Source organism: Sprattus sprattus (assembly GCF_963457725.1).
Source record: "Sprattus sprattus genome assembly, chromosome: 20".
Classification (NCBI taxonomy): domain Eukaryota; kingdom Metazoa; phylum Chordata; class Actinopteri; order Clupeiformes; family Clupeidae; genus Sprattus; species Sprattus sprattus.
The window spans coordinates 7449727-7466952 of NC_137918.1; the positions used below are offsets into that span (position 1 = coordinate 7449727).

At 47.6% G+C, this 17226-nt stretch overlaps 1 protein-coding gene across 1 annotated transcript in view; it reads right to left on the reverse strand.

Moving 5' to 3' along the window:
- Window positions 1–627: 627 nt before the first annotated feature.
- The window catches only part of hivep1 (HIVEP zinc finger 1), a gene marked incomplete at its 3' end in the record, with an annotated part of 64851 nt that continues 48252 nt past the window's right edge, over window positions 628–17226 (reverse strand). The window contains exons 4-9 of the mRNA XM_080858734.1: window positions 7647–13507; window positions 7339–7472; window positions 7003–7178; window positions 5460–5561; window positions 3121–3710; window positions 628–2151 (exon numbers count right to left, since the gene is read on the reverse strand). Of these exons, the coding sequence (XP_080714860.1) occupies window positions 628–2151; window positions 3121–3710; window positions 5460–5561; window positions 7003–7178; window positions 7339–7472; window positions 7647–13507 (8387 nt within the window). The remainder of the gene's footprint in view (window positions 2152–3120; window positions 3711–5459; window positions 5562–7002; window positions 7179–7338; window positions 7473–7646; window positions 13508–17226) is intronic.

Below are 17226 nucleotides of genomic sequence, written 5' to 3' on the forward strand. Positions count from 1 at the left end.
GATTGTACACATACCTATGATTTTATGGATCATTGTGATGGGCACTAGATGGAATATAATAAATAGTTGAACACAACATCTGTACACAGAAACATTGCCCCAAGCCATAGAAATGCTCATATATTGGTACATGACATGTATTTTCCATTAATTTACACTTGACATAAAACATTTCAAAATAAAAGATTTCCCTCCATTTTCTCTTTTGACTTCAAATGCATCTACGCAACACAAGCAACTACTGAGTTGTAAGGAATTATGTACAGGTTCCTAAACAAGAAACTTCAAAAAGGCACAATTGTCTATACAACATGTACAAAAAAGAAGGGAAAAACTGTCCAGAACTGACATAAAAGTAAAAATAAAATGATTGGTCATCATCATTTATGATTGCACATAGAATATCAATGTCAGAAAATGTGCTTTTTAGAGGCGGTCTGTACAGCTACGGACCCCTGAAGTGTTTTCAGTTTTACAAAGTGACAAGTATTACAAACAAACAAAATAGAGAGAACTAGAGAGAGAGATAGTGAGAGAGAGAGAGAGAGAGAGAGAGAGAGAGAGAGAGAGAGAGATTAAAGAGAGACAAAGAGTAAGAATAAGAGAAGAACATTTCATTTCAGACATTCAGGTGGCGATGACAAGTCGGTCCTCGTCATCACTGGAGGCTTCGCTGCAGTCATCGGCCAGGGCTGGCGGCCTGGGACTAGTGTGCTTGTGAGGAGGCCTAGCCTCACTAGTGCCCCCTGTGGTGGTGGCAGCTGGGGCTATTTGCGAGGCACCATCAAAAGAGTCAGGGGAGGAGAGGGTCTGGTCTGTTGGAGACCTGCCCTTCCTCTCGGAGGTACAGGCAGACTGGGCGCCACCTCCCCCGCAACTTGACCCCAAGCTAGGCCTGCAGGGCGAGACGCCTTTTGGGGCGTGGGTCGTTACGACAACGGGCGCCATCGAGGTTGTGGACATCGCCACTGGAGGACTGGCCGATAGAGTCAGGACCGGCGTGGTGCAGGCTGACTGGGCGCCACCTCCCCTGCACCCAGACCCCAAGCTTGGCCTGCAGGGCGAGATGCTCCGGGACGGACCCAGCCCTAGCTCTGCAGACGGGCTCCGGGACGGACCCAGCCCTGAAGATGGACTCCGGGACTGACCCAGCCCTGAAGATGGACTCCGGGACGGACCCGGCCCTGAAGATGGACTCCGGGACGGACCCAGCCCTGAAGATGGACTCCGGGACGGACCCAGCCCTGAAGACGGACTCCGGGACGGACCCAGCCCTGAAGACGGACTCCGGGACGGACCCAGCCCTGAAGACGGACTCCGGGACGGACCCAGCCCCAGCCCTGCAGACGCCTCCAGGTGCCAAGGCCTGTCTGGGGCAGACGGGAGGGGGCTGAGGGAGGATAGGGGGCTGAGGGAGGGTATGAGTGCTGGCAGGGTGATGTTGAGGATCTGGAGGCCAGGGATGTGAGCCTGGGGCACCTGGCTGGACTGCACCGCGGGGCTGGCCGTCAGGACCTGCACGCCCAGGGAGGCGTTGAGCGCCAGGTTCTGCTGCTGGATCAATTGGGTCGGCGCGAGACCCGAGTTGGCCAGGCCCATCACGCCGAGGGCCTCCAGCCCGACCTGCTGCAGTGTGGCCTGAGGCCCCCCCAGGGTCCTAATGCCTGCCATCTGGCTCAGCGGGAAGCATGGCAGCATGTTGCCCACACTCTCCTGGACCACCAGTGGGTGCTGGGTGGTGGGGGAAGCGCCGGGCCGCGCCGGGCTGGTGGCAGGGCCCGAGCCTGGATCAGACCCCAGTGCAGGGAGAGGGCTGGTGTTGCGGTGGATGACGCTCAAGGCCGGGATGGTGAGCTGGACTGGGCCGGCCTGGATGGGCACAAAGGTGGAGTAGGCTGCCAGGCCTGCGGACACCAGCTGGATGCCGCCTACGGGCACCATGCTGTAAGGGGAGCGCGAGGGCTGCTGGGAGTGCAGCGGCAGATGGCTGAAGAGGTGGGTGTGCGCCAGGGGCTCCCCCATGAGGGACATGGGACCCTGCGAGGGGAAGTGAAGGGAGCCATGGTGGGCGAAGGAGGAAGTCTGGGTTCCGCGATCCACAGGTACTCCAGACTCGCTCGAGGGCATGGGGGGAGGACGGGCACTGGCATCCTGTTAAGGGAGAAGATTTAGCGTTAAAATAAAAATAGATTTAATTCTAAATCAGCTCTTAAGACTAGATATATTTACATACAGTTTCAAGTTATTCGGTAACAATATTTGACCATTATTACCTGAAATGTGTCAAAACAATTAACTCATAAAGAATGTTTTTAAAAGAGCATAAATAAAACTGAAACATTTTCCTAATCAGTACTGTTTCTAAACAGTAACAGTAACTCTTGCTAACTCATGAAAAAGGTTGTTTACTGCAGGAGTGCCCGCTCCTGCCTCTCTGGAGATTTCACATCTTACAGTGTTTAGTTACAACCCTAATCTAAGCCACCTGGCTCCAATCTTCCGATAGCCCTGCAGGACTAGGGATTAGCTGAATCCGTTTCCCACTCGTGTTTACCAACAGATTTCCAAAACACTTCCAAATTCCGAGGCCTTTTTCAGAACTCCTGACCAAATTTCCATGACACTGCTTCTGGGTTCTCATAAACTGTTTGTCTTACCGCAGCAGCTTTACAAGTTATAAACAAAAGGTCAATTAAAATAATATCATAAATGACTTAATCTCTCAGACTATGCCTTTTTTTTGGTCTGGGTCTGGAAAAATAAACTTCGTTACTTGATTTCAACTTTTGGCCATGAGAACTCTTTTCAATATAGACAAGATGAGGTAAATAATACAAAGTAAGACAAGTAAGGGGAGACAAAATTCTACCGCAGAACTAGTCTCATAGCTACAGTACAGTAAGGGCCATCTGGGCAGCTCTGGTTTGTAGTTTGCTTCTGTTGTTGTTGTTGTTGTTCCATTCACCTTTTCAGCGCGTGTCACAGGAGCTTGGCTGAAGCCCCCGGCATGCAGGTCTCAAAGCACAGGTACGGACATGAACATGGATACGGACACACATGCAGCGGGGGGACGGGGTGTGAGGGACAGACAACAAGAGAGCGGGAGGACGCGGGTCTCACCTGGCCGAGCTTGGAGCCCTTGCCTGGAGCTGGGGGACTGGAGGGCACATCAAAGTCAGGGTAGTCGATGGACATCTGCCTGCAGGGCGACACGGGGCTCATCATGTGAACGGACTCGCTGTCGGAGCCGTGGGGGTCGGAGGAGGAGTAGGTGACGCAGGTGGTGGCGATGGCAGAGGCCATGGCGATGGGGTATCGGGCGAAGGGGGCGACTGAGGTGGGGCTTGAGCAGGGGATCAGCGTCGAGATGGACATCTGCTTGCTGGGGGACAGAGGGCTAAGCATGGCAACAGAGTCGAGGTCGAGGTCGGGGGCGGTGGAGGGGATGTGGGGCAGGTGTTGGGTAGGAGGGAGGGCGTGGGGCGGCTGGGACGAGCTAATGGACATCTGTGCCAGGAGCGAGCTGGGCGCCACGTCAGTGCCGAAGTGCTGGGGGCTGGCGGAGACGGAGGGCGTGGCGGAGAGACCCGACTCCGCCTGGCTGTCCTCCTCGTCCTCCTCCTCGCCGTCGTTGTCCTCATCTTCCGGACCATCCGAGTCGTCACCGTCGGAGTCGGGACGGTCGGCGCTGCTCCCTCTTCCTCGGTCTCCTGATGAAGTGAAGGCACAGCCTCAGTGTTATTGACAGGCAGGACAGAGTGTGTGGCACTACCCCACTGTGGGATTTAACATTACGTCCATGTGGGATTTATGTGAATAGCCATCTTTCTATCTATCTATCTATCCATCTTTCCATCCATCTATCTATCCATATATCTATTCATCCATCTATTTATCCATCTATCTATCTATCTATCCATCTCTTTTTCTGAGGGAAAAACAAATGGGAAAAATCAGGTTCAGGAAGTCTAGTCTGCTCCATTTAGTTGCACCACTGCGGTAAATGTGATGCAGTGCACCATTGCATTGCTTGCACCGGGACGTGCAACTGCAGCACACATGATCATCTGTTTCAGGGAATCGGAGTAGCAGAAACTTGGACTTCCTCAATCATAACTTTTCTACTTTAGAAAGTAACATGGGACATTATGCCATTCCTTTACAGGGAGAGGTATCAATCACTGGTGGCAAGGGCTATATCTACGGGTTATTAGTGAACTACAGACACACAGTGTCATGACAGTTGATAAGAAATAACACAAATGGACTTTAGCCATTATGAAAAATAAATCATCCATAATATTTGACATCTGCAGAATATTTCTAATTCCCCACAGTACTGCAGTGGCCTACTACCTCATATTATTGGGGTTCAAAGGAATGACATGCAGTAATTACAACCATGAATCACAACAGCAGGCTCTCCTAACTGTGTTCATGTGGATATGTACACGATAGAGAGAGAGAAAGAGGGAGGGAGAGAGAAAGAAAGAGAGAGAGAGGGGAATGGAAAAACAAATATGCTCTGAGCAAGTGGGACCATAGAAAGCTTTCAGAGACTCTCTTTCTCTTTCTCTCTTTTTTTGTTGTCTAAAATTAGATGCTGCCATTTCCTCCCTGTAAAGGCTGCGCCCGCCTCCCACGTGCTCCAAGAGTTAACAAGGGAAGTGGCTGCATTTAGAATTAGTAATTAGGCTGGGGCAAAGCTATTGATCGCCACTGCTGCAGAGCAGCGAGCTACCATCCACATCTCATGCTAGCGGGTGTTATTATTAGCCAAGATACTGAAGGAAGGGGTGACGATGATACTAGGGGGGTGGGGTGGGGTGGTCCATGTTGTGTTTACAGTTTTTTGTTGTGTTGTGTTGTGTTTTGTTGAGTTTTGTTTTAAGCTAGTTCAACAAAGACTTCCAGTGAATGTGTATTTTGGTGGTCCTATCATTAAAAATGTTTCAATGTGGAGACTTATTATAAGTGCACCTTTTTCATATGATACGTTTGATTAAGACGGTGCTAACTAACTGAATTGGGCTCAATCGATAAAATAAAAGTATAGCAAGGAATGTCCAGGAATCCATAGCTAAAATATACTGCTACTCAAATCACCATGAGAACATTCACAATTGGACATCAACCATTATGGAAACCATTATGGAAATAAAGTATCCATATTACTTCAGATTTTTTATCAAATATTGCTTATCCTCACTTCAATTAATAAATCATATTTAGGGATGTGTTTATCCATTGTAATGAATGTCATACTGAGATATTCTTCTATTTTATCAAACACATCCTCCAATTCTAGTCTTATGAGTGAGAGGCTCTAAGATCATTGTATCTTTGATTGATGCCATTTCAAATGTTACTCATCAGCGGTCATGGATATAATCGGTGTGATCTACGCCAACTCCTTTTTCAATGTGCTGCAGTTCCGTTGTTTTATTCACTGTAAATACCTGAATCCTCCGCATCCTGGTCTTCGATCAAACCCACGGATACTCCCATCTCCAAGCACTTCTTGCTGTGGGCTTTAGACTTCATGTGTTTCGTCAGATTGCCTGCGCAGAGAAAGTGCGAGGAAGACAGAGAGCATAGAGTGTAGAGAGAGGGACAGAAAGAGAGAGAGAGAGAGAAGAGAGTGAAAGAGAGACAAAAAAAAGAGAGACAGGAGAAGACAGGAGAATACAGAAAGAGAGAGGGAGAGAGGAGGAGAGAGGAGGAGAAGAGAGTTAAAGTGTGAGAGTAGAGGAAGAGAGAGAGAGAGAGAGAGAGAGAGAGGACATTCATCAGGTCAGCCAGATGGGAAGTGCTTGCTGGAGCAGAGGGTTGTGCTTATGTAAGGGGCGGCACGTCTGCAGAACCGGGGCTGAATGCGCCGCGGCTGGGTGAGTAACTGGTAAAGAAGTAAGGAACGTGGGTTGTGCTGTGCTGTGCTGTGCTGTGCTGTTGACACTGTGAGCTGTTCCACAGTCCCACAGTTCCACAGCACAGCACAGCGTGGGAAGACAAGTTTGACTGCAGTGAATCATCCTGGCCTTTTAAGAAAGAATAAATTGTACTAAAAAAAAAAAAAAAAAACTGTGGGCATTCAAAAATAAAAGTAGAAAAGAAAAAAAGGGATGGAACAGGGGAAGGGTTTAATATGGCCTTAAAAGGCACTTGAAGGTCTCAGCAATTCTAAATTAAATAATGGTGATCGGAGCCAAAATAATAATTCAATGTATTTTTCTTTTGAATCTGAACTTTATTTTATTTCCATTATCTCAATAGAAATTAGATGTTTTAGATGTTTATGTCTTTTCTGCTTTTATATTTTCTTAAATCAATTCTTTAAGGCTTCTAATCTATTTTTAAACAATGCCGTTTTATGATGCCTGTGTAAAGTGAATTACCTTGGCATAAAATGAGTTACACAAATAATGAATCTCGTCTGGTCTCGCCTAAGATGGAAGGGAAATGTCGAAAAATCTGTAACCAGATTGCATAGTTTCCCGTCTCATCAGACTTCTCACATTGGCAATACATGTTTGAAGCAATAAGCACCTAAAGTTTATCTTTATGCAAGGCAATGCTATAGTAAATACTGATTGTATTTTCAATACCGATTATTGATGGCAAAAATACCATTTGTACACTACTATTCTATCAATAATACTATGAACTGTATGCTAAATACTAATTGCATAATGACAAACTGTTGTGTAATACATACTGAATATATAAATCAATTGTGTTATTATTGTGAAATACATACAAACTGCATAATAAATTCTAAATGTATAAGGCCTTTGGATCTGTAAAAGCGCCTTGAGACTATTATTGTTATTATTGTGTATTATTATTTATATATATATTTATATTGTTAGAGTATATATTGTTATTGTTCTTTTATTAATATCAATAAAATGTAATGTAAAATGTAAATACTGATTGTATAATAAAGACAGTTTATGTAATAAATACTGAATGTATAATTAAATACACCACACTCAAGCCCACCTTTAGTCTTGAAAGAGAAGTTGCAGTGGGCGCAGTGGTAAGGTCGGACGTCGGAGTGGGTGCGAATGTGTTTGCGAAGCATGCTTGGCTTCTTGCAGCGAATCCCACACTCTTCACAGATGTACTTCCCACGGCCACGGCCGCGGACATACACATACTCCTCATTGGATTTGAACCTAAAAAAAAAAATCACTTATGTGTTTCTGTTTGTTTGTTTTTGTTGGTAGGTTTTTAAGTAAACATATTAACAAACACTTAGACACTGCAGTTGAGAGAATGAAGTTAAAAGCAAGTGGACTGTATTGGGGCATTTAGTCACTGATGTATTCTACCTACCCTCCATCGAATATTTTGATCCGTCTGGGCTCTGCTTTAGCTAAGGACTCCCTGTCAGCCTCGTTGGGGGGTCGGGACTCGGGTCGTGCTTTACTCTTGCTCTCCGTGGAGAGGGACTTCTGTGAGAGCATGACCTGAAGGAGAGAAGCATCAGCTTTAGCAAAAAATATCATGAAAATTACAAATATATTATGTATAATATATATATATATATAAACAATATATATAAATAAACTGCTAACTTGAGAAAATCAATAGTACCGAAGCATGTTCTTTGAAACTCATTTTATCCATAATAAATCCCTTACCTTGGGCATAACGTCCTTCAGTTTGCTGGAGTATGTCAATATGTCAGACTTCAAACTTGTGGTTATCGCTTGGGTGTAGTGTATTTTCTTAGCCTTCTGCTTTGAATCGAAAAGAGACATGACTATTTTGGTTGGTAGGCCCAGCGGGTTCGGGTTGTTCTTGCTGACTGGCCAGGTTGAGTATGCCGAGATCCTTTGGTCTGTCTGGGGAATATGCAGTGGCTTCCTCTTGATGAGGAAGCACCAGGTAAACGTCGTGGCCGTTTTCAGACTGGGGAAAGACAGGCGGTGACTGTCCCGGGTGTTGACGACAGACACGGACGAGGCCAGTTTCACCTGTCCTTGGAAAGTAGAAGGTCTCAGGGGGGATTTGTTTGAAGACCAGCGCTGCTGCTCCTCCGGCTTGTCCTGTGGCTTCAGGGTAGCGTTAGCAGGGATTGGATAGCTCTGGACCCCTGGGGAGGTGCGACTCACCGGGCTCTGCATCGGATGATCTGTTGGAGATGGCGGCTTGTCGTCCTGCATCTGCGCAGTCATCTCATTTGCTGTTGTTGTTGCGCTGCCGGTATCAGGCACCTGGAAGTCTTTGCCAGGGTCCAGCTTCTCCAAGTCTTGCGGGGCTTCAGTTTCAATAGGACTGTCTACAGGTTCAGTGGTGCAGACCTGTCTGACGAGTGTTAGCTTCCGTTGGCGAGTCACCTCGGCCATCTTGGAATTGAGATAACTGAGGGACCTGCCATCGGTTGGCTGGCACGCTGCTCCATGCTCGTCTTTCGCCCGTTTCTGGTGTTTCTCCATGGCAATGTCCAGGCTGTTGGCAGGAGAAAGCATGCGCTTGCTGGAGGCAGTGGGCTCCTGTTGCGGGCAGAGGTTAACTGACGCCATCTTCTGGATACAGTGCAAAGACCCAAGAGATGGGTTGTTACGATTATCACTGGTATGGCTTTGTGTGTTTGCCCCCGGCTGTACTTGAACTTGCGGTTTCTCGGTTTGAGCATCTAGTCCCGCTTTATTGTCAATGGTAGCAATTTTCATGGGGGAGATGTTGGTTTTGCAAGCCATACTGCAAGCAGGGTGAATCTGCTCGTGAGTTATCAGGATCTGTGGCACTGGCGCAGATCCTGCTTGGTTCTGTGAAGGTGCGTCTCCTTGGATACCGAGAGGTAAAACAATGGATGACTTATTGCTCATTCCCTGAAGATTCTTCTGTGCAACGTATACATTCTGTATTCCCTCAGCTGCCTTGGAAACACTTTCAATCTCGTTGCCGATCCGTATCGTTATTACAGGCAAGGCCCCCTGCGTTCCCTGTGGTCCGGAGAGGGAGTATGTTTGACTTTTCAAAACCGGATACTGAAGCTGATACTTGGGGACGAGACTCTTCTGAGATTCGGCAGGCTTGCTCTCCACATCTGTCTGACAGGGAATGATTTGGACTGCAGGTAGCACCTTTTGGATTGCAACAACTCTTGAGGTTTGATGCCATGGATGGGGAAGTCCATGAACTTGTGGATGCTGAGTTTGACAGCCCAAGTTAATGCTTTGGACCACGTGTTCGTTCTTCTGTGGCGGAGGTGGTTCTCCAGAATGTAAAACAAAAGGCTGAGTTAAACTGGCCCTGTTGATCATTGGAGGCCTGTGTTGAGTAACAGAAACGATATTTGAAGAAGGAGCCCTCTGAAGAGAAACAGTATGCTGCTTTCCAACAAATTGCTGACTCTCTGGTCCAATTTTCAGGGACATTTGACGAACAAGAGGTCCTCTTCTTCTTTCAATAAGGGGTATCTGTGCAGTTGTTGCAGGCTGGGCGCTCTTTGGCATAGCGGTGTCCAAGGGAGAGGGCGAACGGTTGGGAGACATGCTGCTGCTGTCAAAGGACTTGCTGCGGTAGTCACAGGAAATCGCAATGGACGGTTGGGTGCAGCTTATCTGTTCTGAGGCAGCTCGTCTCATCATGACTGGGACACTGAGTGTGTTGCACGCTACAGGTGGTCCTTGAACGTCTGGAGGTTTGGTGACACTTTCCCTGGAAGGACTATCAGCTCTGGGTGGCTCATCCCTTTCAAACGAGGCTGAGATGCTTGAACATCGCGAGAGACTGCTGTCTCTGCTAAGGCTTCTGGAGAGCGAGGACTCAAAGCTGGATTCACCCGAAGAGTGCTCCATCTGAGCCAGCCGGATCCTTTTCTTCTTGGGCGGCAACTTCTCAGTCGGCAACTTGGACAGACTCTCGCTCCGCTGAGGCCAGTTAAAAGTGTCTGAAGGTTTCTCCACCGATACCTTGTCTGATACCTGACTCTCATGTTCCCGATCTGGTTCCTCTGTGACCAAAATTTCAGGAATGTTGTTTTGACGGACCAGCCTTGACTGTTGAGTTGGGGCAGAACTCTCACTGGCTACCGCTGGTGCATGGTCCTGAGGGGTGTCAGCGATATATTTCTCCTGACTCGAACCCTTAGGTATTGACATTTCTTTGTGGTAATTCTGCAATGAAGTGTTAGCCGATGATTCAGTGCTAGACATGACTGCCCCTTGCATGTCCTTTGTCGAAGAATCAACTGGAGAGGACAGATCGATACTCTCGTATGTTTCAAATGAATTTGGCCTGCTCAGAGAGTTGGTGTGTCGTATGACAGATGTGCCACTGCCTTGTCGCTGCATCTCACCTCTGTCTTTGGTGGAGGTGCTAATATTGTTGTCTCTTGCTGGAGACAGCCTGGACTCTGGGGTCTCTGCCACTCTTGCCATGAGTTGAATTGGAGGTACCGGCCCGGTGTTGTTGGCAGGTTGCAGGTTGACGAGCACGGCTCTCTGGGGAAACTGACTACTACTTACTACTCTAGAGGACGTCTGACAGGAATCGAAACTTCTAGAACAAGGTGGATTTTTGTCAGTTGGAGACTGATCGTCGTCATCCCCAAAACTTTTCATTTTTCTCCGTTTTCTGATCATTGACGATTGCTCAATATTCCCTGAGTGACAGACTGTTCTTGTCATCAGGGGCGGAACACTCTGCACAAACACATCCGACTCTGGCTCTCGGACAGGAATGGGCTTGTTTTTTGGACCATGCAACTCGGAGCAGTAAAACTTCTTGTGATTCTCAAAGTTCTCCCTTTTCCTGTACCGGTTACGGCAAGTTTCACACTCGAACATTGTCCCTTTGTTCTGTTGAGGCTTCCTGTTTCCGTGCTCAAAGGACTTGCTCCTCTGCATCTCTGTTGAAATGCTTGGTCCATGATAAGCGTCATCCATGGAGCGGACAGTGGGCAATCCATGACCCTCGCTTGTGGACGAATCCTCAACTGCTATCTGTCTCACGAGGGTGCGTGGATGCACTGCAAGATTGGGTGTGGATGGAGTGGATGAAAAGACGTCATCGTTGAAAGAGCTGATTTTGTCGTCAAACGAATGGCAGATTCTCAATGGATGGGGCTGAGGAGTGACATTGGGGGGAAGCCCTGAATGTCCTGGAGTTGTGGGCATAGAATTACTTCTTGTTATCGGTAAACAGTCCATGTGTGGATACTGGGGAGGAACGGAGAGAAGAAACACTGGCTTGGATTTTTCTGTTGGGGTAAAAGGTGACTTTGGTATGTCAGAACTGGAACTTGACCTTCTTACGAAGGGTTTCAAGTCAAACTGGAAGGAGTCTTTGAATATATACGATTTGGGGGAATCTATGCTCCCCCGTCTTGACAGAGAGGTCCGTCTCGGCTTAACACTGTCCAGCTGCTTGTCATCAACGACAGCTTCATTGTCGGATATTAACTTTGAGATGCGCTCTTCTAGAGAGAGGGTTCTAGAGTCCAACGGAGGTCGCATTTGCCCCTCCAGTATGTGTGTCTTCTCAACAGCAGTTACATGCATAATTGGCGCTGTGATGGCTGCGGGATTAGTCAGGAGATTTTTGGTGACATCAGCTTCTGCCGGGGGAGTTATCTTCACAAAGGGACTCGGTGGACTCATGGCTTGATCTGCACTTTCAGAGCGAGAGAAGTACCCCGAATCGGTGCTGCCCAAACTACGCGGACTCAGCAGACACTTGCCCTGTTGCTGCTGCGAGCAATCTGTGGCCTGTTGCCTCTGCAACTGGGCATGGCCTACTCCGGGTGACTTCCCCTGTGGATCCTCGTCCTCACTAATGGAGTCCTGCAAGGGGCTGGAGCAATCTACCTCTTTCAGGGAGGACAAGACTGTGATATTTGACCTAGCCACCTGGAACTCTCTTTGCCGCTGGGCAGTTGCCTGCTCGGGTGTTAAGTCAGTCACTCTGGGGCTGTCTGCCCGAAGCGGAGAGACGTTTACCGGGTACACCACCACCTTGGGGAGGGGCGCCGACACCTTGGGCTCAACGCCCTTTTGACTGCTTACAGGTTTCAGGGTCTCGAAGACCACAGGAAGGTCCAACTCACCTTGACTTCCCTGAACCGTGCCCAAGCTCAGAGGACTACTCTCAGACAAGGCTGTGGCGCTGCTCTGCGAGGAGTCGGGGTCGAGATCGGCCGTGCTGCCCTCTTCGTCACTCTCCCCGCTTTCGTCAACATCTGAATGCCCCCCGAGCCCCTTGTCAGACTCCTGTGACTGAGACTGGGAGTCCGACCTAACCGTGAGCCCTAGTTTTATGGCGTGTGCATGGGACTTCTTATGCTTGTACAAATTGCTCTTAGTCTTAAACGAAAACCCACAAGTAACACAAGGATACGGCCTCTCCCCAGTATGGGATCGGATATGTTTTAACAGCACACTGGGTTTGGCGCAGGCCCTGTTACAGTATTCGCAGACATATTTGCCTTGTTTTTTAGGTTTCTGGTCTTTTGCTGTGATGCTGCACACTTGTTCCAAGCTGCCAAAGTTGACCACTGTGGCCATCTGCATGGGGTTGTACCCTGGCGTGACGGGGACCTGAATGGTGCTGGGGACGCTGGCCGAGAGCGACTGGCAAGTTTGCACCACAGGAGGCTGGCTCTGGGGAAGCCCGCTGGAGCCTGAGGGAATGGGGGCATGGGTCATGGCGGTGGACTGCCCTGCCCCATAGCCTTTGTGAAGAGCTGGCTTAGTAGGCTGGAGGCCGCTGGCAGTTAATGACATGAACTGCTGGGAGGTTGGTCGCATGTGAGCTGCCGGGTATTGTTTGGCGCTTGGTACACCCGCCTGCAGGGTGACATGGGTGCCAGGGTAGAACTGTTTGGCCGCATCATATGGCTGCATGAGCCCAGGCTGAGGAGGAACGCCGTATTTGACGGCCGGCATAGCTGTGGGTACTCCAGAATGACTGACAACAGACGCCCCCAGTTTTTCTACTGTCCTCTCAGTCAGCGTATTGAAGTCGGGCTCCATAGCCTTGAGCAACACGTCAAGGGGAGCACTCGGGTGCGCAGTAGAGGTGCCTTCGCTGTCCAGTTTCACACCCCAGCTCTCGACAGAGGAATCGTGAGAGTTTGATTTATTCTTGCTGCAAGCCTGCGGGTCCTGAGGCAGCAGCTCGGTGAAGGATGATGCTTCTACCTCCTCCGCCGTTACTTTATGGGGAGATGGCGACTCCTGCTGCTGCTGTCCATCGTCTGTGTCCTGGTGGTGCTGTGAGGAGTCCAGGGAGCAGGAGGGGCTGTTGGGGAAAGAGCTGGGCGACGAGCTGGAGCTGGTACTTGAGGGAGACCCTCCCCTTGATGGGGCGTTGGAGATGTGAGCAGTGGCAGTGGCAGTGCCAGGTGTGGGCACCGGATTCTTGGGGTGTGAGGGTTTCTTTACCGGAGACTTGGGTATTTTCTTCAGCTGGTTTTCTGCCACCACTTTTTTCCTCTTCAGTCCTTTGATGCCATCTGAAGCACCTCCGAGGCTGGTGCTACTTTCGCAGATGCCTGTTTGACAGAAGAAAAAGAAGAAGAAGAAGAAGAAGAAGAAGAAAAAGAAGAAAAAGAAAAAGAAAAAGAAGGAGAAGGAGAAGGAGAAGAAGAAAAAAAAAGATATCCATCAATAATATATCACTGGTAAAAAATTCCTTGGCTCCTAAGAGAATTTCCTCTGGAGATCAAGGTGAAAAGATTTAGAGGTTTAAAGATCAAATAAATACTTTTATTTGAAGACTTTAACATAAAGGTGAACAAAATTGTCTGTCTGAGAGGAACCATACAAGTGCAGATGAAAAAGGTTTTGTGACCATCAACAAAACATTGTTTTTGATCCTCTTCATTAGCCTTCAGCAAGGATTAGGGTCCTAACGCTGTTCCAATACACTACTTTAGAACTCCTACGTAACCATAACAATGCCCATTTCCCGTTTCTCTTTTCCTTTTAAAGGAACCATTCTTTGAGATCATCTTCTGTGCCTTCCAACATGTTATTTGATTAATTGGATGTGATGTTGGTTACATAACCCTGCTCAGAGCAACCTATTCTCACACATTTTCTGTACGTGTCTTTATCTGCAGTCAGAGAATTTGTTACATTTAAGACATTAACTAAATGTCTTCATCGCATTGCTTAAATTAATATCATTACACTAATAGTGGCTACATTACAAGACCAATAATCTGATAAATGACTGAAAATACCAAAGCTTGCATGTTAATATTAACCGTATACAATCTGATCTTATAACAAATGAAAACCAGAGAAAATCCTGTACCTGTGCATGTTTTGATAGAAACCTAGCAGCAGATTCACTCGCATTTAGTCCAGTAACAGATTACTCTTCTTTCCCAGAATCAGATCTACCTCTGCCTGATCCCTTTGTCTCTGACAGCTCAGAGATGAGGCTTTCTCTTTTGGGCTCTGGAAGTTCTCGCTCTGAGCGTCTCACTGAGCGTCTGCGAGCGCTAACGGGGCGAACTCATGCCAGCGTGCGTCTGCGAGCGAGCGCTAAGGCCCACGCACCGTTATGTACAAAACCCACTTCTTCCTCACTCGCTTGCTTGCTTGCTCGCTCCCTCACTCTCCCTCGATCTTCTTTTCTCTTCTGTTTTTCCTCTCTCTCTCTCCCCCTATCTCTCTCTCTCCCTCCTATTCCACTGCCATCTAACACCCTTCTCTCTCTCTCCTCCTCCATCTGAAACAGTGTATGTGCGGATGTGATGTGTTGAGAAAAGATGAATCAAATCCCTCCTTCTTGGCTGATGGCTGTGTGCTAATTGCATCTTGTAATTAACCCAGCAATCAGAGAAATAGAAAAAGGGGAAACTAATGCAAGTGATTTGTGTTAATATGTATATGTGTTCTGCCTGTGTGTGTATGCCTGTGTGTGTGTATGCATGTGTGTGTGTGAACGTGCAAATGCTACATAAATGTCAGCATTAGATAAGGAAGCCAACCCATTACGGTGCTTAATCCATAGACCTTTGTAACCACTCGGTTTTCCATGTCAGTGTTTGGCTGCACAGCCGTACTTCTGCCTTGTACGGCACTCACACCACACACCTTGAACTCGCTCACACCACGGGCTTTTTGCTATGGCAAACAGTATTGGCGTTCACAATGAACCTTTTATGCAGCTTGACTTAAATAAATCAAAATAAAATCCTAACCAAATCAGTCACCAAACCACACCATCGTAAGACGCTCCATCCCAGCTGGGGGAGTCCCTCCGTAACTTGGCTTGGCATTGGGAACAAAGTGGAGAAATGTGGTTGAATGCTGCAGGGAGTTATCCTAGCCTTATCCTATCACGGTTTTCCTGGCAGCGCCGGGTATTCCCCCATAAAGAGGCTGTGTTATGTAAGCCTCTGGCTAAGTCTATTATCTTATTTCCTACACAAAGCCCAACCACCGCACAACACTAACACCAACCAGAAGCATTGCAGAGTAAACAATGTCCAATCAATCATACTGTAGAGGAGCACCTCCACAAAGGACATATTCAAAGCCAAAATAGTCTATATTATGCAACCACATAAGACAAGAACTATTCCTAATCCAGCATGAAGGGCCGAACAAAGAACCAGCTATTTTTTAAAACCGTTAGGGAAGTAGCACCAGAGGAACACTGTTGATGGGCTGAAGAACTTTACTACTTTGATCTGCCCTAAGCCTATGAGATTAGCCAAGTGACAGCGCTGGCAGATATATTCTGAGAAAGGATTTATATATTCCTGGATCGAATCCCTTTTAAAACCCTCGGAGCCCCATCCAACCCGTTTCATGGGGAAGACCCAGATTACGCCAAGCCGTCCCAAAACAGGAGCCCCCCCCCCCCCCCCCCCCCCCTCCTTCTCTCTCTCTCTAAGTTATTTCGCCCTCTCTCTTTCAAAATGTTTATTTTGAGGTGGATGGGGGCAGATGGTAATTCCCGCTCAGGTTGTGACGCAACAGAGGTAAAATTCTGTGTGCCACTTACCGCACAGCACTGCACAGCACATCATACACACACACACACACACACCGCACAACAACATCACACCATTAGGGCAGGGTTTAGCAAGGGTTTGCGGGAATTTATCCTAGCAACCTATTTATCCTAGAGTTTATTTCCTCGTTGTTCATGGCTGTACAATGCGGATGCATTAGCAACGTATAGACTTTTGTGTTATTTTTTTAACACAGTTACACAAGAGAAAGATTTAAAAAGATGGGCCTTGTGAAGAAATGTAGACAAATCTGAAGAAAAACATCAAAAAAATATAGTATTACCAATATTTTTGAAGTAATACATTTAAAAAAAATGTACATATTGTTTAACTTAATAACAACCAAGGATGCAAATGTTCTAATTTTTCAAATACACAAAAAGCCTACAAAAAATATCCATTTCAAAATGTAAAGATGTTAACACAAAGATCTTAATGGCCATTTAACTAGGCTGCCCATGGGTTAAGGAGGAAAGACACGGTCTGTTGTGGAGGCGGTAGAAACACACACACACACACACACACACACACACACACACACACACACACACACACACACACACACACAATCACACACGCACACACACACAAACAAATAAACACACACACAAACAAACAAACAAACACACACACACAAACAAACAAACAAACACACACACACACACACACACACTCACAAACGAGGAATACCCAGCAAACACACAGAGTGTCTGTCGGAGGGAATAGTGGAGCGCACAGAGACTCCTAATCACCCTGCACAGAAACACTAAACATCGCCTACGCACAGACAGGAACACAGCTCCTCCATGGTGGGTGGGAGGGAGAAAGAGAGGGAGAGAGAGAGGAGAGGGGAGGAGAGAGAGAGAGAGAGAGAGAGGGGGAGAGAAAGAGAGAGAGAGGGAGAGGGAGAGAGAGAGAGGGAGAGATGTGGAAGAGAGGAATGAGGGAGGGAGAGAGGGTAGGGAAGAAAAAAAGATGGACGGTCAGATGCAAGGAGAGAAAGCAGCATCTTCTCCGTGACGGAGAAATAGAGTCGTCGAGGGGGTGTCTGAAAATTTCAAGCTTGGTTAAGCTGTAAAGCTGTGTGGAAAACAATCCTCCCTGCTTCTCCTCTGTTTAATGAGCTGTTCCTGTCACATTAAAGAGAACGGATTGTGTGTCCCTTTCTCTAAACAGAGGGAAAAAAACTAAAGGAACGAGGTGGCGAGGGCTTGAACAAACCTCAAGAATGTGACGAC